At 52.8% G+C, this 23,133-nt stretch overlaps 6 protein-coding genes across 6 annotated transcripts; 2 read left to right on the top strand and 4 right to left on the bottom strand.

Annotated features, from left to right (window-relative positions):
• Positions 1-181: 181 nt before the first annotated feature.
• Triagg1_9252 (transcriptional regulator family: Fungal Specific TF) lies at positions 182-2,482 on the bottom strand (the record flags this gene model as incomplete). The annotated part of the gene is made up of 3 exons (XM_062904189.1): positions 182-1,607; positions 1,690-2,152; positions 2,290-2,482. The coding sequence occupies 3 exons, from the start codon at positions 2,480-2,482 to the stop codon at positions 182-184; spliced, it is 2,082 nt and encodes a 693-aa protein (XP_062751861.1).
• Positions 2,483-4,923: 2,441 nt separating this feature from the next.
• Triagg1_9253 (uncharacterized protein) lies at positions 4,924-5,982 on the top strand (the record flags this gene model as incomplete). The annotated part of the gene is made up of 1 exon (XM_062904190.1): positions 4,924-5,982. The coding sequence occupies one exon, from the start codon at positions 4,924-4,926 to the stop codon at positions 5,980-5,982; it is 1,059 nt and encodes a 352-aa protein (XP_062751862.1).
• A 618-nt stretch (positions 5,983-6,600) lies between these two features.
• Triagg1_9254 (uncharacterized protein) lies at positions 6,601-8,658 on the bottom strand (the record flags this gene model as incomplete). Its single annotated transcript, XM_062904191.1, has 5 exons — positions 6,601-7,038; positions 7,120-7,280; positions 7,339-7,842; positions 7,908-8,178; positions 8,317-8,658. 5 exons carry the CDS (start codon positions 8,656-8,658, stop codon positions 6,601-6,603), a joined length of 1,716 nt encoding a protein of 571 aa, XP_062751863.1.
• A 943-nt stretch (positions 8,659-9,601) lies between these two features.
• On the bottom strand, positions 9,602-11,823 carry Triagg1_9255 (uncharacterized protein; the record flags this gene model as incomplete). Its single annotated transcript, XM_062904192.1, has 2 exons — positions 9,602-10,266; positions 10,338-11,823. 2 exons carry the CDS (start codon positions 11,821-11,823, stop codon positions 9,602-9,604), a joined length of 2,151 nt encoding a protein of 716 aa, XP_062751864.1.
• A 1,056-nt stretch (positions 11,824-12,879) lies between these two features.
• On the bottom strand, positions 12,880-14,298 carry Triagg1_9256 (uncharacterized protein; the record flags this gene model as incomplete). Its single annotated transcript, XM_062904193.1, has 2 exons — positions 12,880-13,494; positions 13,576-14,298. 2 exons carry the CDS (start codon positions 14,296-14,298, stop codon positions 12,880-12,882), a joined length of 1,338 nt encoding a protein of 445 aa, XP_062751865.1.
• A 670-nt stretch (positions 14,299-14,968) lies between these two features.
• Triagg1_9257 (transcriptional regulator family: Helix-turn-helix) lies at positions 14,969-23,128 on the top strand (the record flags this gene model as incomplete). Its single annotated transcript, XM_062904195.1, has 1 exon — positions 14,969-23,128. The coding sequence occupies one exon, from the start codon at positions 14,969-14,971 to the stop codon at positions 23,126-23,128; it is 8,160 nt and encodes a 2,719-aa protein (XP_062751866.1).
• Between the last annotated feature and the right edge of the window lie 5 nt (positions 23,129-23,133).

Raw genomic sequence — 23,133 nt, forward strand, 5'->3', positions numbered from 1 at the left:
ATATACTATATTTTGATTTGATTGTGATTTGTTTCTTTATTCGTTTCGGCTATTTGCTAATCTTGTCCTATTCCAACCATAAATTCGATCCAGGATACTACTTCGTTGTAGCATCCTCCTCGTTGGTCTTGCAATATTCAGACTTGGCTATTTTACAGGGTCGTATAAGTACATACAATGATTATTTCAGCTGCCACAGCTTATTATACATGCGAATACTGTTATAGTCAAACTCAAGAGTGCTGATATAGTCTTGTGCTAAAATATTGACATAGCGTAGACTTCGAAGCAAGAAAAGCAAACTTTCTACCTCTTTATCATTGCTGCCAATACTGCCCATGCAGTTGGCGTTGCCGCTTACATTTCCTGAACTTCTGGTGTCAGTGACAGATTTGGTATGTCGGATTAAAAAGTCGGCAGCACAGGCAAGCGGATCGGCCATGAACGGGTGCAACGCGAAGCAACCAAGTGATCTAACCGACCTGGCAAGACGCACCATGTCGACTGCCGCCCGCTCAGCTCGCCATTTATATGAGGTGGCAAGGAGCTGGCGGTCGGCAGCCTTTTGTTGCTGCTGCCTCTGCCACGGCACGGTCTCTAATATGCTATCAAGATTGATGATTATCTTCTGGGCCAGCATGTATGCGAAGATCATCATGGGGTCGCGGTTAGCCATTGTGAAGGCTGGGCTTTGCGCAAGCATCTGGTATCTCTTATCCATAGCCAACACCAATTGCTCGTGTCTTGCCCAGAACTCCTGAGCGCCGTCTGCTCCAGTGCTGACCAGCGACATGCGTCGATGGGCCATGCAACGACCTTGCAGTGCCGCTAGTACGACGCATTCTGCGAATGGTGAAAGTGGTATCGTTGTAGAGGCATCAGCCTGGGTGTTATCAGCCATGGAGAGCACTTCGGATAGGAAGCACATCTGGATCGGCTGGTTATTCTGAAAACTTTCCTCAGGGGCAGGGAGACGCGTGCGGACGGCTTCTTCCTGCAGCGTCAAAGGCCACTCGTTGCGTGAGCAGAGAAAGCGATCAAAGCCAAATGCCAGCCAAAAGGTTCGTCTCTTCTCTTCAGTCACCGCATATGAAAGATCCTCCTCATGCTCGTCGCTGTCAGAGCCATCAAATGGATTTAACGGCATGTCATCAACACCGCCGCTGCTGCTACTCTCATCAACATCGTAGAGGCGTGCCAATTGCACAAGTCGAAACGCACGTCCCGCCGTGAGCATTGCCTGATGCTCATCAATACGTAGAAATTCATAGTGTGCTAGGAGAAGCCAGGCTTGGACCAGCTCAATAGGAATCTGCTGGCCGGCGCAAGACTTGGGGGGGCCGGGGTCATTGATGTTGTCGATCGATGTACTACCACTTCTACTTAGTTTTCGCGTGTGCTGGGATTCTAGTAGTTGACACGTCTCTTGGTAAAGAGCATCGCCAAGATTGTGGTATTGTGCCGACTTGGCCGCTGCAACGGTATGCATGGCTGACCGCAGACATTTCCGAGCAGGAGATGGATTCTCTTCATCTGCCCAACTAAAGTACCGCCGGCGGTGTATCATTGGTATGGTATGGTGGACGCGATCAAAGTACAGTTGATTCCTGGAATTTACGAATGGGAGAGCCAGAATGTTAGAATACGTAGCAAAGAGGAACAAAGAGGTCAGGGAAAGATTTCACTAACAGATCGGCCAAGACCAAATTCGTCCTCTTAAACTCCCCGAGAATCTGAACCGGACTGTTGGGCTCGAGGTCGAACTGTAACATGTCTCCCATGTCTGCCAGTATCCCAGTGCTGCTGTCCATATCCATGTCTTGCCAATCCATCAAGGCATGGAGGTCGGTGCTTGCATTATGCTCCGCGGCCGGGAATGTGGGCATTGCTGCAGCCGTGCTTGTGGTTGGTGGTACGGCATCGTTGGACGCGGAGGTAGAGAAGATGATGGATGTTGCGGTCGATGATGCAGGCGTCACAGCTTGAAGGGCCGATGTGCTCACCAGATGGGAAGTATTGGTTGGATTATCGACATCGAGCGTAAGAGGCTGGATAGTGGTTGCAACGGTGCTACCACATGGAGCACCTGCTGGTATCGAATCCGCCGTCTTGGGTCTATTGACTTGCTTCCCAAGTTGCCATTCGAGTTCGGCTAATTAAAGCAGCTGACATTAATGCAACGTCCTTCAATGTAACCCCCGCCAACGTCCCGGAATCAATGGAAACATCATGACTCATACAGGATGGGGAGGGGTCTGATAGAAACAACAATGACAAGAAGACACTCACCAATCCGTGTCCGCATCTCATCCAGCTGTCCTTTCTTGGGACCGCGCTGTGGTCTCTGTTCAATCACGACACAGGCAACTCCCATCTCTGCGCAGAGGCTGCACTCTGGACGCATGCGGTCACATCTTGCTTTGCGCCTCCGGCAGTTTTCGCACGCGAATCCTGCTTGTTGCCGAAACCCTTTCGTTTTCATGGCGGGTTGTTGATATGTAATTTGAATGGCGACACAGCTTTGCCTACGAGAGAAGATTATGGGATGAATGTAATTGCAGGACGTACAACGTCGTAGTAGCCATTGGCTGACCACCACAACAGCTGGTGTCTGATAGGCTGGATTCAACTTAAAGACGTGGAATGCGACGTCTTCTGGCCGATTGTGGCATGTTAATCACTACCTGGATACACAGAACTGCGTGGGATCTGCGCGGGATCTACGTGTCTTTTTCTATCCACCAACAAGGCATTTTCCAGCTTGTCATACCTCATTGTTTGCGACCACCACTCTGCAATAGCAAGCACGCACGGGTAAGTGGTGTGCGGCAACTTCTCGACAAGGAATAGACGAGAATAATCCTTCGAGTTTGCCCCTTGAATTGCAGCAAATCTTACGGCATCGTGTCAGATTCGACTGAACGTCTCTCCGAGCAGGCAGTGAGATATCAGGCGGGTAAAGTACCGATTATTATTATCTTAGCTTCTCTACAAACTGGCAAAGTAAATGCGCTCAGTATACCCAACTTGGGGTTTCTTGATAACGCAATACAAGTTACTGAATCATACCCGAATGACTCTAGTAGATAACAGTTTTAAACCGAGTCATCCTTTTTCCACATTTGTCTGTATTACTGAGTGTTTCATTCTGTATCTCTTTACGGACAGGTTCCCAGACATGGACGAGTGATATATGTATATAGTTACCACATTAACATATTCGTTGTATAAGACTTTTCGAAATAAAACAACGTTTTTATTCATTTGTTTTTATTTACTTTCGCCTTGTCTCTATTTTAGTATACTCTACCCCGTAGTAGCTAGCAACGTGTTTGCCTGCATGCGCTGCTTCATTGCCCCTGTCCCGAAGCCCTGGTCGTTTTATATTCAACCTGAGTACGTCTTCAAGAGGCTTGCATCGGCTAAATGATCTCCAGTCAGCGCTTCAATTGACCAGAACCGGCCAACCGCGTAGCAACGTAAACGCTCTTCTTGACCTAAAGCGATTTTTTTGAGCCACAAATCATCCCACAGCGCGTCCGACAAGGCATCCTTCAGAGATAATAAGGCATCCTTGGCTCCCACGCAGATTGTGCCTCCTTGACAGCCCATTGGTTGCAGATTAGTTATCCATCCGCAGCCCACAATCCTTCCAGTAACAAAATGCTACACAAAGTCGAGCAGCTGAAGGGATGACACGAGGAGAAACAGGAAAGACAGGTAGCCGGGGCTACGACAGAAGCCGTGCCATCCCTGCTCCTGCACTCCGGCTTCCACCATCACCTTGTCACTTCTGTACCCTGGCAAACATGCACTTACCAAGGCATCAGCTGCGTTTGAACAAGTTGACTGCGTTTAGAATCTAGGCCTGGTTTTGTATAAACAACGTGGGGCTGCTGAAAACATACTCATAAATGCTCCGACTAGCGTTGTTTGCTAAAATGGGCAACCTTGACGTTAGATAAGAAACAGGAACCGGATTCCAAGACTCCGTCGTCCTCTGGTCAGCAAAGGAGGGTGGGCCCCACCGGTATCTAGATTCCTGAGTATTCCGGCTATGCATAGCTTTAGTCCCTCGATCGACGATCATCATGGCGGATAATGTGAAGTTAGGGCTGTTGAGGCTCCGGCCCGGCCGACGCTAAGTGTTGAATCAGTCCAGGCAGACAAACACCGAACTGTGCTCCGCTATTATCAATAGGTACCTTATCGTGCTCTTTTCATGTTGTATTTCATAAGAGAAAACCCCTTATACGGATCAGAAGATATAAATTATGTACATATTAGAAAACTTTCTGTAGGGCATAAGAGTTTTGTCAGTATTACTTACGTAGAGCGCAACTTATGTAGTTTGACTGGCTGTGAATTGGACAAAAGAGCCACCTGAGCCAAGAGTTTCAAACAATGTACATTGTATTCACAGCATCCTTTAGAGTGACCAACTACTTCCTTCGTGTCTCCAAAAACACTACGCTGACAGGACTAGCACATGTGGAGTCCGTTCAGTTACAACAAGTACGAGCATGTTCTATATCTAAGGTACGGAGTTTATATCTCGATTGTAAAGCCGCCCACACCAGCATGTAAGACTGTTATAACTTCCGTCCGAGAGGTTCGTGCTTATGCAGCTCCGGCAGGAATCAATACCATGCACTAGCATGGTTTTATAATGCTTGATTGAGTCCCAAGTGGCGAGTGAGCCGCACGACTTGGCCCAATCAAGATAAACGAAAACGGAAGCGAGACGGCATTCAATGTCCGTGTAGTCGAATAACCACGCCCGAGCTTCGCGTTATCATATAGCGGCGCCGGCTGCTAACCCCAAGCGCTGTCCTGACTTTATCATCAAACAATCACATGCTTTTGTGCTCCCACACACTACACAACCCTGGCTCAACATCCATCTGACCTGCAAATACAGCAATGGCCCAGACTCCAGAGAACAAGGCGGCCTGGTTGCCAGCCTCCAAAGTCACGCCGCTTGAGATTGGCCCAGTGCCATACACAGCCGCTGGGTCCCACCAGATTGTGGTGAAGAATGGTGCTCTGGGCATTAACTCGGTCGACTGGGCAAAGCAATTGCTTGGTGAGGGCTTGCTGGGCTATCTCAGCTATCCCTTCATCCTGGGAGAAGATGTGGCCGGCACCGTTGTCGAGGTGGGCGAGGGCGTAGAGCGCTTCCGCGTCGGCGATCGTGTCGTGGCCACGGCCTCTGCCATCTCTGTCAACAACGCCGTCGAGGGCGGATTCCAGCTATACACGCCCATACGCGAGTGGATGGCCGCGCCGCTGCCAGACACCATTTCCTTTGAGCAAGCCAGTGTGCTCCCGCTGGCCATCCTCACAGCCTCTCACGGCTTGTTTGATAGCGAGTACCTCGGCCTGGCCTTGCCCACCGTGCCTGCGCGCCAGCCCAGCAGCGGCAAACGAGCCGTCATCATCACCGGCGGCGCATCCGCTGTTGGCAGCACCGCCATCCAGCTCGCGGTTTCTGCCGGCTATGATGTTGTGTCGACGGCGTCGCCAAAGAACTTCGAATATGTCAAGGCTCTCGGTGCCACGCACGTGTTTGACTACAAGAGCGACACCGTCGTCGACGATATCTCTGCCGCTGTGAAGGGCCTCCATCTCGCCGGCGGCTACTCTATTGGAGACGGCTCTGTCAAGCTGCTGGCAGCCGTCCTTGCCCAGCACGAAGGCCCCTCCATCAACAAATTCATTGCTCTGGCTGGCGGCCAAGGAGAAGGCACCAATGACCCGAGTATTCAGGTCAAATTCATCTTTCTCGGTCCGGATTCTGTTGGTCCTGACGCCATCGTGGGTAAAATTTACACAGACTTCCTTCCAGAGGCACTGGCCAAAGGACAGTTTGTGCCAGCACCTGACGCGACGGTCGTGGGCAAGGGACTAGAAAAGATTCAGGAGGCTTTTGGAGTCCACATGCAGGGCGTTTCGGCAAAGAAGATCGTTGTATCACTATGAAGACTGGTGGTCTTTATATAGATGTTATCTATTAGTAGCTATCTACATAGAAATTGAAAGCCAACAACTATTATCAAGCCACTGGATGTCAAACGCGCAATATTTGGGTATGCAGCCCATTACTAATGTGCATCCGTTCTGATTCATATACATGTATCGTCCTCTTGGAATAGACCAACCCTGCCTCGGAGAGTAAGTCAAGATGATAGCCTAGTATCTGCTATTTTCTGCTGCTCTTTATTATTTTCTACTACTTTTTCCTACTGTCCGCTACTTTTTATTATTTCTACTACTCTCTGCTACTATTACTATATATGTTCCTTTTATATATAGTTCAATTTTACGTAGGTAATACACATAGGTACCTAATCATTTATCTTCTAGGTTGACAACACGCGAGATAGACACTGGGTACTAGGTAAGTCCTGTATTTTATAGAGGATAATATCAGAAGACAATAAATTGAATAAGCTTAATGCCGACGAAGTATTGCCAGTACATGCGCTGCCAGTCTATTATCATTATACAACTAGAGAATGCCAACCCCAAGAGCGTTGTGTTCCCATTTTAACTGCATACCAAAATACTTACTCAGTTTCTCCCTGACAGCGTACCCAATTATTCGGCGGCCGAATCCACATTCTCCTCGCTCTCAGGCGCAGCGGGAGAAGGATCTGCCTTGATTGCCTGCAGCTGCTTCACCTTCCGGATATCAACCCATCCCAAGCCCCAGCCAAAGGCAAAGGTGGCGACACTGACTCCAATACCGAGATACATCACATGGCTAATTGCTGTGGTATAGCACTTGAGCGCGGCTGTGAGTCGATCGCCGGAAACGATGCTTCGGATGGTGGTGGCTCCGGTACTGAGAATGATGTCTGGGTTGACGCCAATCTCGCTGATATGCTTTTGGAGCTCTTTGCGGAGGCCATTGGTGAAGATGGTGTTGGCAGCGACAAGGAAGACTGCACCTCCCATATTTTGACAAAAGATTATGATGGCCATGGCGATGGGGATCTGTGGAGGTGGGACAAGATTTTGAATAGCGACGTAGGGCTTTAGGCAAACAAAAAGTAGTTAGCAAAGAAGAAACCAGACATGCAGAGAAAGGGATGGAAGGATGGGAAATCTATTCACCGCCGAGCTCATGGCGCCACTGCCAACACCATAGAGGACCTGGTATCCAAGCCATTTTGAGGACCCGGTTGTAGGCTTCAACATAGACATGAGGCCATAACCAATGGCGGCCAAAGAACTGCCTCCTAAATTCCACGGGAGGTAATATCCAAAGATTTCCGCTATGAAATATTAGCTTCGTGGCTTCCTAAAGAATATTCAAGACAGGTCAAAACAAACTCATCATTCCGGACAGCATAGTGAAAAGGACCAATCCCAGAGTCGTCGGCAGCAAGTGCACACCGCTCATAATGGGGCTGTTGTCGAGCACCGTTTGGAAATAAATGGCGAGATAATATTCGGCCACCAGAATGGCACCAAGAAGGAAGAACAGGTTAGCTGCAGCAGACCACACAATACGCTTTTTGATCATGGCAAATGGCAGCATGGCGTTGTCGCCTTGGTAATATTCCCAGATGAGGAAGACGATGAATGTGACACCCGCGCCGACCAAAAGGCCGATGACAACAGAGCTATTCCATGGGTGCAATGTGCCGCCATATTGTAGTCCAAGCAAGAACATGACCGCCGCGGGGCTGATGAGGAAAAAGCCTGGAAGATCCAGAGATTTGAAGGCGGTGCCGAGGACTTGGCTTGGGGGCAGCTTGTTTATCGTCTCGGGGATATCAACGAAGAGTAGCAGAATGGCTAGAGCAGCGCCAATGGGCAGGTTGACGTAAAAGCCTATGACAAAAAATCAGTGATGCAAGTTCCAGAGCTCAACCAAGCTGGGCAGCCAAATCACTTACACCAGCGCCATGTGACATTCTGGGTGAACGAGCCGCCAATGATGGGTCCTAGAGCAATACCGAGCTGGCCGATTCCCAGGTTAATACCCAGGAATTGAGCTTGCTTTCTTGGAGGTAGCACGGCCGAGATGATAGTCAGAGCACCATTTCCAATACCAGATGAGCCGGCGCCAGCAATGGCTCTGCCGACGATGAACATTGGCGACGAGACGGCCGCTCCACAAATGGCCGATCCGACCTCGAAGATGAAAAAGAATACGAGGAACGACCACTGTATCCAAAGTTAGAAAATCATGCGTTTGATGTGCCTTGTTATGCCTATGTCTATTTCTATTTTATTTTCCTCAATTTACTTCCAATTACTTTTCCTCTTTAATAGGCTTTCCTGAATAATCCTAGAAGCACCCACCTTTATGTTGAAATGGCTGTATATTTTGCCAGTGAGCGGTTGAAGTGCTGAGCTCCCAAGCTGATACGCGCCACCGTACCAGCCCACGTCGATGAGAGAATTGAATCGTTGCGTGATGGCGGGCGTTGCAGTAGACACGACGCACATGTCAAGGAAGACGAGAAAGTATGCAATCGTAACAGGCGCGAGGATCGACCACAAGACCGTGCCACTGGGATACTTGCTCTCGTCGTCTGCGACCTCGTTCCCAGAGGTAGTACCATCGGATCCGTACTTTTCGACATCGCCAGACTTTTCTGTCAGCACATTGCCCGTTTGCACCGACTTTTTTGAGTCACCCATGGTTCGCTGTTGTGGTTGCGGTTATAGTGATGGCACTAGAGTTGACTCTTGCTTTCTCGACCCTGATGCCAACAATGTGGTCAGCGGTTGTCGCGAGAAAGGACGTATACCTCAGCGCGTTAGCTTAGCTATACGATATATAACAAAAGGAGAGAAAATCACAATTGTCAACCTATCCAAATACAGAACACATGAAGTCAGAAAATCTCCATTGTTCGCAGTACATCCCTGGGGCGGAATCTCTCGACCGAGCGAATGTGATTGAATGACAAAGCCAGTCAAACCAGTGCAAGTGCTGTAAGTCGGAACCGGAATGTAAAATCCGGTCGCTGGTCCCTGGGGGATCGACAGGGTCCACCATCAACCGGACTGACGGACTTGGAAACCGGTTCGGCACTAACAGGGATTTGCTGCAGGCACTTCCCGGCCAATTAGCAATTAGACAAACCAGGGCTGAAGCCGTGTTGACACATTAATACTCCGATGTAAGTCGACATGAATAATCCGGCACTGGGCTGGTAGGATGTAAGTTGAGAGTGGCGAGGCTTTCTTACAAACTGTTGGTGGGTGGCCTAGAACGCCCATGTTCCGGCTGTTCATTGTTGAAAGCCGGATATCAGATGTAAGCGATGGATGGCGTACAAAACCAAATGCCGTGATGGAGAGTTTGCAATCCCGAAACCGCAAACGCCCGGTAACGAAACTCCAGCACGCACGCAGCTCTGTCAAACCACTTGTCAAGGAGAGATTATTGCCCGCTGAGTCATTACAGCAAACTCAGGAGTGCAATTATTTACGTGTAATCCGGCATCGCATCACTGGGCTGACAAGTAGAAGCAAGACAGGAAATATATGGTATCTATCAAATGAAAATACTGTGTCAGATCCATCGCCGTATATGCGCCTCCCAGGGCTTTGTGCAAGCCTATGCTGTAGATGTCGTTTAATCCCTAAAGTCAACAAAAAATTGATCAAGCCACAACGTAGGACTCATCGGGTATCCCGCCTCTTGACCATATGTCAGTGCATCTGTATTTGCATCTGTAACCATAGATGTAGTTGTAACCGCATCCACATCCGCTCTGGCTCCCGCACCATCTCCCCCATCTGCTTTTCTTCGTGTCTCTTCCTGTTGTCCCTGTTGGGCCAAGAAGCCTCTTTCATCATCATCCGACTTATATAATCGTAATCCGCGTGCTAGTTGGGCGAACACGCTATCGGCTGACATTGGGTGCTCGCCGGCTTCCGCGGAGGCCAGCTCCAGCTTGTCCGCCATGCAGGATATCAGAACGGGCAAATTAACGAGGTCCCTCAGAGCGACTGGATCCCAGCCCGGCTCCTGGTATGCGCTAAGTTGATGCAGGGTGGCCACACAGCGGGCCAGCTGAGCCCACTGGATGAAGGAGACGCCAAGAAGTCTAGACGGCGAGAGAGTCAGAAAGGTCGACGTACACGACTTGATTGCCAGTGCTGACTGCCAATAGCAGGAGAGACGCGTTGGCCCACATGTAGGTGGTGGTGGCTTCGCCGGTGGTCCACGAGTAGACGGCGGCATGTGGATTGTGTCGATTATGCACATTTCTGTGTAGTATGTTTGAGCTAGGAGGACTGCTGTTCAATTAGCAACTACTGCCTGGTTGTATTGCTGAGCTTATGCCTAGATCGAGCTGTAAACCTACCAAAGTGCTGCTGGAATGCCTGAGGGACAGTCGCTCGGACCTCTTGCAGCTGCCCCATCAGCCCCTTGATGCACAACAGAGCTTGAGGTGAAAGCGTCTCCGGTGGGGGGTGGTCCGGCAGTTGGGCACGCTGGCGAACCTGGGCGGCCTTGACAGCGAGAAGCTGTAGGCGAACCTGGATAGCCAGGGCAGCATCAGACGCACACTCTGCACTCACACTGCTGCTGCCGCTAGCGATAATGGCTGCCAGGCCCTCATCCATCTGGGTCACCCACCGTGGCGCATCAACCTGGGAGAAGTAGGCTGAGACGGCCGAGCCAAGCACAAAGCAGCCTAGAATAGCTCGCTGACGCTCCAGATAGAGCAGGGCATTAGTCATTCCAGCACCCAGTGCCGTTGCCGCTGTCATCGTAGTGGCTGCCGTGTTGTTATAGACATCATCAAACTCGCCTCTTGGTTGGAGTTGGCTTATTGTGCGCGTAATTTCTGGTGCTGCTTGGTCCAGAGCACGCAGCTCCCCGGCCAACGACGTAGCCACCGCCATGAGTCGAGACAGACTGCGACGGCTGTGTAGGTGCTCCCATCCCCATGCAATGTAGACAAGCAAACCCAGCAGCAAGTCGACTGTTTGCTGCGGTTGCTGCTGTTTCCGATGCGGCGACAATTGTAGGAATGCCATCTCGCACAGCACACGCTTTAGCTCGAGAGAGCTTTCCCTCTTGTCCTCAGACGACATCGAAGTCACGCAAACAATGGCGCGGAACAGGAAAGGCCGCTTCATCCTCAGCTGCTCAGCCGTGAGGTGGGCGGGCAGATGAACAAAGGGGAAGTGGTGCAGCATTCGCGACCGGAATGTGTCGAGAGAGGCCGATGCAGATGGCGGAGATACAGACGGCGACATGAGCGCGTCCAACACAGTCGACGGCGGGGTAACCAGAGGGATTCCGTTGGCATTGATCCCATTCGCATTGTCCGTCGCCCACCAAGGAGCAGCGGCACCGGCGGCAGCAGTCTCATTATTCTCGTCTTCGTCGTTGAAAGTAGTGCGCGAGTCCTCTATAGCGTCGTTTTTCCTGGTCCCTTCTGCGACCACATCTTGGTAAGTCATGTTGGGAGGAGTGTGCATCAGCGTCGCCGGGCGGTGTTCAGTTGTCTCGGCCTCGAGCATTGGTTGCGGCTGTGGTAGTTGTTGCTGCTCTTGGTGCTGTTGAAGGTGTTGTTGCGGTGGTGAATTCTGCTGCTGCGACCATACACTGACTCTGTCGCCGTGAATGTCGCCCACGGTTCCCATGTTTCCCACGTTTCCAATACTGTTCATAATATCCGCGTTGACGTTGCCCGCTTGGAGTAGCGACACCAGCTGGCCAAGCGTACCCTCTAGTTTGGCGATGCGGTCGTCGGGCGAGTTCTGCTTCTTATCGTTGCGCCGGCGCAGCACGTCGGCTGGATGACATGGTCGCTTGAGACGGTGACACCTGTACCCCATGTCCGTTTGTGTCAACGAGTATCAACCAAACCCAAGCCCAGGACGAAGCCCAGATTGCAGACTGACCTTTCGCATCCGCTGCCTTCAAGGCGAGGAATGCACTTGCACTTGGTCTTGAAGCAGCTCAAGCACGCTTGGCCGTAAGGCGCCGAGCGGCCAGCTGTTCTCACCATGGCGGTTATTCCACCGAGTCGGGATCGGAGTAATTATTGAAGGGCGATGCAATTCTTTGGGACGATTGAGCTTGGGTGTTGGAAGCTGACTTTTCTTGTAGGATGGATGTGATAAGGCTACCGTACAGTGTGTGTCGGCGCATGTCACAACCCACAACCTACAGGTAGGTTAGTAGTATCAAGGTACATCAAAAGAAGGGTACCAGTTAATGCATTTAAAAATAACCAGCTAGAAATTATAATATTTAATAGTACTACTGATAGATGATTTATAATATAAAATTCAGTAATAACATTAATAAAATACTACTTAATTATAGAAATGTTATAATATTTACCTAGGTAGTTTGTTAAGAATTACTACCGAGGTACTGTATGTCACAGTATGGTCAAATTAAGATTATTTTTATACTTCTTACTGTCATACTTTAGTACATCCACTTAATAGGTAGCCACTCTAGTTTTAAAGTACCTACTTAGGTACCTATTCACTCCTAGGTTATAATTGAACCTACCCTAGACTTTGAAAAGTATCATCAGCGAGCCCCAAAGCATTATATATATTGCCTTTGGGACCGAATCTCTATTGTTTGTTGATTGCTATCTTCTTCTGCATCTGTGACTGTTTAACCTGGCAACATTTCCGATTCCAGTAGCTGTCTTGTACCATTGGTAGCATCGCGAATTGCTTGGAAAATCAATACACTTGGACAAATCCCACCCAACATCTCATGTACTGTCTATGAAGCGGACAAACCCGGGCTCATTTCTTGCTCTAGCTCCGGTTGCTGATAAATGCTGCATTGTCCGTGCACATACATTCAAATCCTGCATTGTGGCATCTAATATTGTAGTTTACTTGCCAAATAGGACACAACGCGTGCTAAGCTGCTGCAGCTCTTATCTCTGTTACCATCTTCTCAACATCATAATCCCACACGGTTCGAGAGGCTCGCTCGAGCTTCAACTTGCTCCTCTCAGCGTCCCTCCCCGTTGGGCCATATCGCCACTGGTAAATTTGGCCCATCTCGCGGGAGCTGCGCACAACCCACTGGCCACGATCTCTCCTTGCTTCGCTGTAAGCCTGCAGTGCGTGTGCAATGGCCTCTCTCTGACTACCTACATGCTTGCCACCATCACTATAATTGTTACCGCCGGCCTGTACCGCAGCCAATGCTTCGCAGAGCACAAGAGCGTCTTCGACACCGATGCAGGCTCCGACACCTTGGAATGGGCTACTGGCGTGGGCAGCGTCACCAGCAAGACAGACGCGGCCGCGCGCATATGTTGGTGTCGGATTTTCGTCCATATCAAAGATCCCCCACTTGATCATGTTGTCGGGGAAGAGCTTGGTGAGTTCTACGAGATGCGGACCCCAGCCGATGACAACGCGCTCGAGCTCTTCTCGTGTGGCCGGAGCCGTCATTTTCTCGGGGTCGGGGAAATCTGAGGATTCGTGGGCAAAGAAGGCAACGTTTAGGAGGGTTCCATTCATGACCTGTTTGTTATACGTGTTAGCCGAGCCGGCCTTGGAGCTGGATAAAGGGCAGACCATTCAAAGGTGCTGAATTGGACTAACAGGGTAAGACATCATGTTGGCGTTAGGACCACAGTGCATACACGCCCTCTTTGCCTTGTACTCACCGAGGGCGGCAATACCGGCGTCGATGGGCAGCATGGTGCGGTAGGCAACTGTATGAGTGTAGCTGGGCCGAGTGGCTGGGTGATGAGCGCCGAGAAGCGTTTTCCGGGTGGTTGAGTGAATGCCGTCGCATCCAAGCACGACGTCTGCCTTGGCGGTGCTTCCGTCTGCGAAATGCATAACAACTTTGCCATTCACGTCGTTGTCATCGTAGCTCACGAGCTGCTTCCCAAACTTGGCTACGCCATCAGGCAGTAAGCTGACCATGCCCAGCAGGAATTGAGAGCGAACGCAGCCCCAGAAGGCGAGCTTGTTTCCCGGCAGCTGGAACAGCAGCGATGTCGACTCATCTTCAGCTTCCTCCTTTGTCTGCGGGTGGTAGGCGTTCCAGTAGGTTGTGCTCGAGTCGTCAGGGTCCGTCTTCTGACTGATGCGGCTCAACACATCGAGGATGCCGGGATCCAAGCGGCGCATGCACTCCCGGGCCACGCCGGTAAATGCAAAGCCAGCGCTAATCTCATGCCAGTTGGATGAGCGTTCGTAAATAGTTACCTTGATGCCCCGGCGTATCAGTCCCAGCGCTGTCATGACACCGACGACGCCACCCCCTACAACGGCCACGTCCAGGGAGGGCGTTGTGGTGCTGTTATTGCTTGCCATGGTGCTCAACCGCAATCTGGAGGCTTGTAGGACTGAAAATCACCGATTGGACGTGATAAATGATGAGTTGCGGCACAATACACAGGTAGATTTGCCATCACGGAGGGATGCCAATCAGATGATGTGAATAAACTCAAGTCCTAGAGGCATTATGCAATACTAAGAATAAACTACACAGAAATAACAACCTAACCAAAAGGAGTGGGATGAAAGATCATCTGCGGAGTTTATATCCTCCTTGCTCTTGGTAGAAACCTCAGCCGCTGCTGATAGTCCCACTCTTAGGAAGTACGCAAGTCTCCGCGCGGACTTTCGGATAAAATATCCTGTAAGAGATAACACTCTCAAAGAAAAAAAAAAGGATCTCAGCACAAGGCAACGTATTACCTATCTCCGGCAGTAATTCTACTGAACAAATTCAATGGAGAAATACTGTACAAGCCTTTCCGTAGAATGAATTAGTGATTCGCATCTCGGGCTACTATAGATATAGTTCTGCCGTGAAACAAATCGATCGAGGCACACCAACCAAGCTACCTAGTAACCGAGTGTTCTCCTCAACAAGTAACCAAGTGTTCTACAACTCAGTTGCTTTTACTTTCCACCCCTTTACTTTTCCTTCCTTTCACTTGGTACCAATTTTGTTAGTCAACTGTACATTCACACTCCAATGACTACCTCTATCATTGCATCTTCCGTGGCGGATGCACCGCAAGCAACAACCCTTGTGTTTGGCGGTCACATTGGCACACAGAGCAAAAAATCACTAGAGAAGCCAGTAAAGCAATTCCTCAGCGGGCCCAACGGAAAATGGATACTAGAGGCCGTCAGTGGGTTGCCGCAGTACTGGGCAGCCCTGGTGGAAAAGATTCCGGAGATTGCCGGCACAGTCTCAGGTGCCGAATTGCTCAAAGATTTCGACTCATGGCTACGAAACGGTATCTCGGCGGGCGACCTGCTCGCCTCCGAAACAGAACTGCCAAACATACTCATCGGGCCGCTGATGGTGGCCATCCAGCTGGACCAATACTGGCGGTATCTGGAATTTCGGCTGGATGACGTTGCCATCTCAGATCCCCAAGCAGAACTCGTCCGACAACAGCAGCAGCAGCAGCAGCGACAGACCACCATCCGCCCTGTGGAAACGCTGGGCTTCTGCGCTGGCCTCATCAGCGCCGTGGCAGTGGCGAGTTCTCACGATAGGGCTGAGTTCGAAAAGTACGGCGCCGTGGCAGTGCGCATCGGCATGTTGATGGCAGCTCTGGTAGACGCGCGCGAGTCTCGAGACGAGGCCAGAGGCATGGGCGGATCGGTGTCGTTTGGGACAGCATGGCGTAGCGGCAGCAAGCAAGGCACCGACATGGCGAGCATCGTGTCGTCGCTGACGCCGGACGCATATGTATCGGTGCTCTTCGATGAGGCGCGCGCTACAGTGACGACTTCTGAACGTGTAGCTCCGACGCTGGTGCGGAGACTTCGGGCTGCCGGTGTCACGGCGGTTCCACTCCCGTTCAAGGGCCACATGCATACGCCGGGGGTGGAGCGGAAGCGGCAGACGGAGGCGCTGATCGAGCTGTGCCGGGTGGGGCCGAAGAGCGCCGGACTTCAGTTCCCAGTGGCGGCCCGGCTGGCGCTGCCGACATTCAGCAACTCGGCAGACGGCTCTCATGTATCTCCTGACGAGACGGATCTCACAGGGATGGTGCTGCGGGCGATTTTGACGCAGCAATTCGATTGGGCTGGGACGATGTCGAAGCTGCTGTCGGCGTCGGCGACGACGCATAAGGAGGTATCTCTGGTGGCTTTTGGGCTGGACCAGTGCATTCCGCCAACAATAACGCGGAAGTTTGGGCCAAAGCAGGCACACTATGAGCAGCTGGTGAACCACATTGAGAGTCGGAAGCTTCAAAAGATCTCGTCGGCTTTGGCTACGGCCAACGGCACAACCATTTCGGCAAACACCTTAACAGTCAAGGATGAACCCCAAACATCAGTAGCGCCAGGAAAATCTGCCGAGGAAGTCATCGCCATTGTGGGCATGTCTATCAAAGCGTCCGGGGCTGATGACCTCGAGGAATTCGCAACGATGCTCAAAACGGGCAAGTCGCAGCATGAGCTGATCACGGCGGAGCGGATGACGCCAGATATGCTCTTCCGGGAGGCAGGGGAGGACCCGAAGAAAAAGAAGAACTACTACGGTAACTTCTTACGTGACTCAGATGCTTTTGACCATAAATTCTTCAAGAAGAGCCCTCGTGAGTCCCAAGCAATGGATCCACAAAGCCGCCTAGCGATGCAGGTAGCATACCAGGCAGTCGAGCAGTCTGGATACTTCACGGAGCCCAAATTGACGAGCAAAGAACGAGAACACATCGGTAGCTACCTGGGCGTGTGCGGCGTTGATTACGAGCAGAACACGGCCTGTCATGCAGCGAGCGCATTCACTGCTACGGGCGCCTTACGTAGTTTTATCACTGGCCGGATCGCGCACTTCTTTGGCTGGACGGGTCCCGCAATGACCTTCGATACGGCGTGTTCGTCGTCAACAGTAGCTTTGCACACTGCCTGCCGCGACCTGCTGTCTGGCGAGGTGACGGCGTCGTTAGTAGGCGGCGTTAATATTATGACTAGTATGCAATGGATGCAGAACCTCAGCGCTGGCAGCTTCCTAAGTCCGACAGGTCAATGCAAGCCGTTTGACGCTGAGGCCGACGGCTACTGCCGGGGAGAGGGAGTCGCTTTCGTCTTCCTCAAGAAGTTGTCGGATGCCGAGGCCGCCGGCAATACGGTGCTGGGCACGATCCGGGCGACGGCGGTATATCAGAACCTCAATATCACGCCGCTGTTCGTGCCCAACGTACCATCACTGTCACAGTTATTCAAGGACGTGATCCGCAAGGCCGGCGTCGACCTGGCCGAAATTTCCTTGGTCGAGGCCCACGGCACTGGCACAGCGGTCGGTGACCCGGCCGAGTACGAGAGCGTCAAACTGGCGCTGGCCAGCCCACGGCGTGATACTGTCGTGCCTATAGGCTCAGTTAAAGGCCATGTAGGTCACACGGAGGGTGCTTCTGGAATGATTGCACTGGTAAAAGTGCTCATGATGATGCGTGACAACTTCATCCCGCCTCAGGCCAGCTTTACACGCATGAATCCGCACACCCACGCCTCGCCGGCCGACATGATAGAGGTGGTGACGGAGCTGCGGCCGTGGCCCGCCGAACGTAAGATCGCTCTGCTTAACAACTACGGCGCCTGCGGTTCCAACGCCAGTGTTGTCATCGACTACTCGGCCCCTAAGGCTTTGGACAAGCGCTTGCAAGCTCAGACAGCAATAGAGACCCGGCAGCCGTTCTGGATCCCCGGATTCGACGCCCGCAGTATCGCTGCCTATAGCAAAGCACTGACTGCATACCTCCGTGGCCGCACCGGAGACAAGAAAGTAAACCTAGCCGACGTGGCGTTTAACATGGCCCGCCAGTCGAATCCCAGCTTGCCTCAAGGGCTGATTTTCAGCTGCCAGTCGTTAGAAGAGCTACAGGGAAAGCTGGCCCAGGCTGCTGCGGCTACTAAAGAAACAGCTGCCGCCGCTGGTATCACTGCATCTAAGTCGGAGCGGCCGGTCGTGTTATGCTTCGGTGGCCAAGTTTCGACATTTGTCGGACTAGGCCGCGCGTTATACGAGAGGGTCGCTGTCTTGCGACACCACCTGGATGCTTGTGATTCGGCTGCCACGGCGGCAGGCTTATCTAGCATTTTCCCTGCCATATTTTCGCGCGAGCCCATCCGTGACACTGTCCAGTTACAGACGGCGCTGTTCGCTATGCAGTACGCCAGCGCGCGGACGTGGATGGACTGTGGGCTGGCCTCGAAGATCGTGTCCGTCGTGGGCCACAGCTTCGGCGAGATCACGGCGCTCTGCGTGGCCGGTGTGCTGAGCCTCGACGACACAGTTCGGCTGGTTGCCGGCCGTGCAAAGCTGGTGCGTGATGCCTGGGGGCCAGATTCAGGGGCAATGATGGCCGTCGAGGCAGACGAGACTGTCGTCCATGATCTGCTGAGGGAGGCCAACTTGAACGGCGATGGCTCAGCCAGCATCGCTTGCTACAACGGCCCTCGCAGCTTCACACTGGCCGGTACGACTAAGGCAATCGACGCCGTGGCCGCCACTCTTGCTAGCAACAGCAAGTTTGCTGGAGGTGGCATCAAGAGCAAACGGCTCAACGTGACCAATGCTTTCCACTCGGTGCTAGTGGAGCAGCTTGTCGACGACCTTGGAAAAGTCGGCCGGGATCTTACTTTCCATGACGCTGTGATCCCAATTGAACGGGCTACTGAGAATGAGTCGGCAAGCTCGCTGGACTGGACCTTTGTGCCTTCACACATGCGCCAGCCTGTCTTCTTCAACCACGCTGTACAGCGGCTGGCCAAGAAACACCCACAGGCTATCTTTCTCGAAGCTGGATCCAACTCCACGATCACGATGATGGCGAGCCGCGCGCTGGCCCAAGTCAATTATGCCAGCAATAACACACTCGCTTTCCAGGCTGTATCCATCACTAACACTGAAAAGGGTCTCAACGGACTCGCAGATGCTACGGTAGCGCTGTGGAAGCAGGGCTTGCGCGTGACCTTCTGGCCGCATCATCATTCCCAGGCGGGCGAGTATGTGCAACTGCTTCTGCCGCCGTACCAATTCGACAAGTCACGCCACTGGCTAGAGGTAAAGTCGCCGATGGAAGCTGTTACCAAAGCAGCCCAGGCCATGATTGCTGCGGCGGGAGTCTCTACTGCAGGAGTTGGACGTGTTACTGAGGTGGAAGACCCTAAGAAGCTGCCCCTCTGGACATTCATCAGCTATCAGGAGGCCAAAGGAAACAAGAAGTTGGCCCGCTTCCGGATCAACACGAGCTCAGACTCGTATCAGCGCTTGTTTGCATCCCACGTTATTGCCCAGACGGCGCCCATCTGTCCGGCAACACTCGAGATCGACATAGCCATCGAAGCACTCTTCAGCCTCAATCCGAACTGGCGGGCTTCTGGCTACTCTCCCACGATTCATGATCTCATCACTCACACACCAGTATGTGCCAACTCGACGCGTATCTTCTACATGGATCTGTCACCGTTGGACAAGGCCGAAACAAAGTGGCACTTTAACTTACACAGCGTCACGGGCAACGGTGGTGACTCCCAGGCCCACGCCGAGGCCACAGTCCGCATGCACGCGCCAACTGATGCCTCCTATTTGCAAAAGTTTAGTCGTTATGAGCGTCTAGTCAGCCACGCTCAGTGTGAGGCCCTTCTGAAGCTTGGCCTTGACAGCGACGGCGTCGAGGTGCTACAGGGCCGTAACGTATACCGCGCCTTCACCGAAGTCGTTGATTTCGGGCCGGTCTACCGCGGCGTCAAGTATGTGGTCGGCCGCGATGGTGAGAGCGCTGGTGTAGTTCATAAACGCCACGAGGGTCATACCTGGCTCGACGTGCCCATGAGCGACTCGTTCGGCCAAATCGCCGGCATTCACGTGAATTTGCTGACCGACGACCTATCGCCAGCCGACATGTTCGTTGCTACCGGTTGCGAGTTGTTGATGCGATCGCCAAAGGCTCAACCGGAGATTTCTGGCAAAGAGAACGGCCCTGGTGTCTGGCACGTTCTCGCCCGTCACGAGCGCCAGTCTGACAAGGCGTATACAACGGATGTCTTCATCTTTGATGCCTCTACCGGCGCGTTGACAGACATCATGCTGGGTCTGCAGTACGCACGTGTATCTAAGGCGTCCATGAGCAAGATCCTCACGCGCTTCACAGCGGACCAAGAGTTCCTTAGGAAACCAACAGGGGCGATTGCTGCGACTCCTGCTGCTTCTCATCCACCCCCCGTCACTGTTGCTGTTCCCGCCCCTGTTCTCGATGGCACCAAAACAAGTGCAAAACCGAAGAAGACAAAGCAAAAGGGCTTCGACATTACTGATGCCGTCCGCAACCTGGTGGCTGATGTCTCCGGCATCGAGGCTAGCGAGATAACACTCGACAGCGAGATGGCCGAAGTAGGCATCGACTCGCTTATGGGCATGGAGCTGGCTCGTGAGGTTGAGAATAAATTTAAGTGTACACTCAACCAAGCCGAGATGATGGAAGCAGTCAGCCTCCGCCAATTTGTCGCCTGCGTCGCAAAGGCATTGGGCAGCACTGAGGGAGATGTCGGAACAGAAAATGCCGAGCAAGACTCAGATACTGCTGACAGCGACTCGGCCGTGGAGTTTATGCGGTCGGACGAGACTGATGACACGGCCTCTGATATCACTACACCAGAGCCTGAAGAGGCATCTGCTTTCCGCAAGCCCGGCTCACTGTCAGTCGGCCCCGCCACCAGCAATCTGGCCCTCAATGCCTCCGACATCCTCGAGTGCTTCGGCCATGTTAAGTTGACGACTGACGATAAAATTCGCGAGTTTGGCATCGATAGCATCGCCCGTGTTGGCCTGGCTGGCAGCAATAAACTCTGTACAGCCCTTGTCGTCGAGGCTTTTGATGAGCTTGGGTCGCCACTGAGGACAGCTACTCCAGGGCAGCTGCTGGATCGCGTAGCCTTCTTGCCGCAGCATGGCCGAATGATGGAATGGGTTTATGGCTTCCTGGAGCGTGAGGCACGTTTGATAGATATTGACACGGTAACAGGCCAGATCACACGCACACATGTGGCCGTGCCGCGCAAGACCAGCGCCGAGCTGCTCGACGAAATGATCGCCGCGCATCCCGAGTCCGCCATCCCCAACCGCCTGGCCTACTATGCCGGCAAACACCTGGCTGGCGTCCTCAGCGGCGCTACTGATGGTATCCGAGTCATATTTGGCAGTGCTGAGGGTCGTCGGTTGGTCCAGACCATGTACTGCGACTACGCCTTCAACCGCATGCACTATGAGCAGATGGCAGAGGTCGTCACCAGATTATCAAGCCGCCTGAACCAGACCGGTGAAACTCTGAAGGTTCTCGAAATGGGTGGCGGCACCGGTGGTACAACAAACGTGATGGCTCCGTTACTGGCGTCCCTAGGCATCCCCGTCGAATACACCTTCACGGACCTGTCGCCGTCCATGGTGGCCAACGCGCGCCGCAAGTTCGCTGAGCAGCACCCGTTTATGCGCTTCGCCGTACACGATATTGAGAAGCCGCCAGCCGCAGAGCTCCTAGGACAGCATCTAGTCTTGGCCAGCAATGCTATCCATGCTACTCGCAGCTTGCTCGAGTCGGCGCAAAACGTGCACCAGGCTCTACGCCCTGACGGTTTCCTCATGATACTCGAGATGACGGAGAGCCTGCCATTCGTTGATATTGTGTTTGGCCTGCTCGAGGGCTGGTGGCTCTTCAACGATGGTCGTACCCACGCCGTTGTTACTGCTGAGCACTGGGAGCGCGCTCTGCACGCCTCAGGCTTTGGTCACGTCGACTGGACCGATGGCAAAAGGCCCGAGAACGCCTTCCAAAAAGTCATCATTGCCCTGGCCTCTGGAGGGACGGCAGCTCGTCTCCCTGCGTCTGTAGCATCTACAGAGAAAACCAAGGTGGTTGATAGAGGCGATGTGACGGCCCGCGAGGCCGAAGCTGAACGCCTTGTAGCCTCTTACACAGCCGGTTGGGCCACGCCGGCCCTCGATTCTGTGGCTATCGATGCTTCTACCGCTTCTTCTCCCGCTGCCGCTGTGGTCGTCACTGGCGCTACGGGCAGCCTCGGCGCCCACCTTGTGCAGTCGCTCGCCGAACGCCAGGACGTCGCTAAGGTTATCTGTGTGAACCGTCAGTCCGGCGTCCCAGCCAATCAGCGCCAAGCCGAAGCATTCTCTTCAAGAGGTATTGCTCTATCGCCTTCTGCGCAGGAGAAGCTGCGCGTCTATGAGACCGACACCTCCAAGCCGCAGCTGGGCCTGCCTACTCAGGAATATGCTTGGCTGGTCGCGAATGCCACCCATATTATACACAACGCCTGGCCCATGAGTGGCACACGCCCACTCAAAGCTTTTGAGCCGCAGCTACAGACCATGCGCAACCTGCTGGACCTGGCGCGAGAGATGGCTCTGGGGAATCCAAAGACTCGTGTCGGCTTCCAGTTTGTGTCCTCGATCGGTGTGGTTGGCTATGCGGATACGTCTGCTAGGCCCCAAGTTCTTGAAGACCGCGTGCCAATAGCATCTGTCATGCCCAGTGGCTACACCGAGGGCAAATGGGTATGCGAGCGCATGATAGACGAGACGTTGCACCGCTACCCACGTCTGTTCCGCGCCACCGTCACTCGCCCCGGCCAGATCAGCGGCTCCAGTCGCAGCGGCTTCTGGAACCCGGTCGAGCACTTTGCCTTCTTGGTGAAGAGCTCACAGGCTTTACGTGTGTGGCCCGACCTGTGTGGTCGCTTGCAGTGGCTGCCCGTTGACCGCAGCGCCGGCGTGATGGTGGATTTGCTACAACTGGAAAACAGTGGCGATGCAGCTGCGTACCCCGTCTATCATATTGACAACCCGGTTGGCCAGCCGTGGGAAGAAATGTCGCCCGTGCTGATAACGGCCCTCGATATCCCTCCCCAGAACGTGATCTCCTTTGCCGACTGGATCATGCGCGTGCGTCGCTCGCCGCTCTCGGGCGACGAAAATCCGGCTGCTCGTATCATTGACTTTCTTGACAGCCACTTTGAACGCATGTCTTGTGGAGGCATAATCCTTGACACTCAGAAAGCAAAGGAGCACTCAGCCACGATGGCAGTTCAGGGCCTTGTCAGTGATGATATTGCGCGGGCATATGTAGCATCCTGGAAAGCTATGGGGTTTCTGAAGTAGATGAT

The sequence above is a fragment of the Trichoderma aggressivum genome (genome assembly GCF_033847375.1).
Source record: "Trichoderma aggressivum f. europaeum strain CBS 100526 chromosome Unknown scaffold_050, whole genome shotgun sequence".
Taxonomy (NCBI): Eukaryota; Fungi; Ascomycota; class Sordariomycetes; order Hypocreales; family Hypocreaceae; genus Trichoderma; species Trichoderma aggressivum.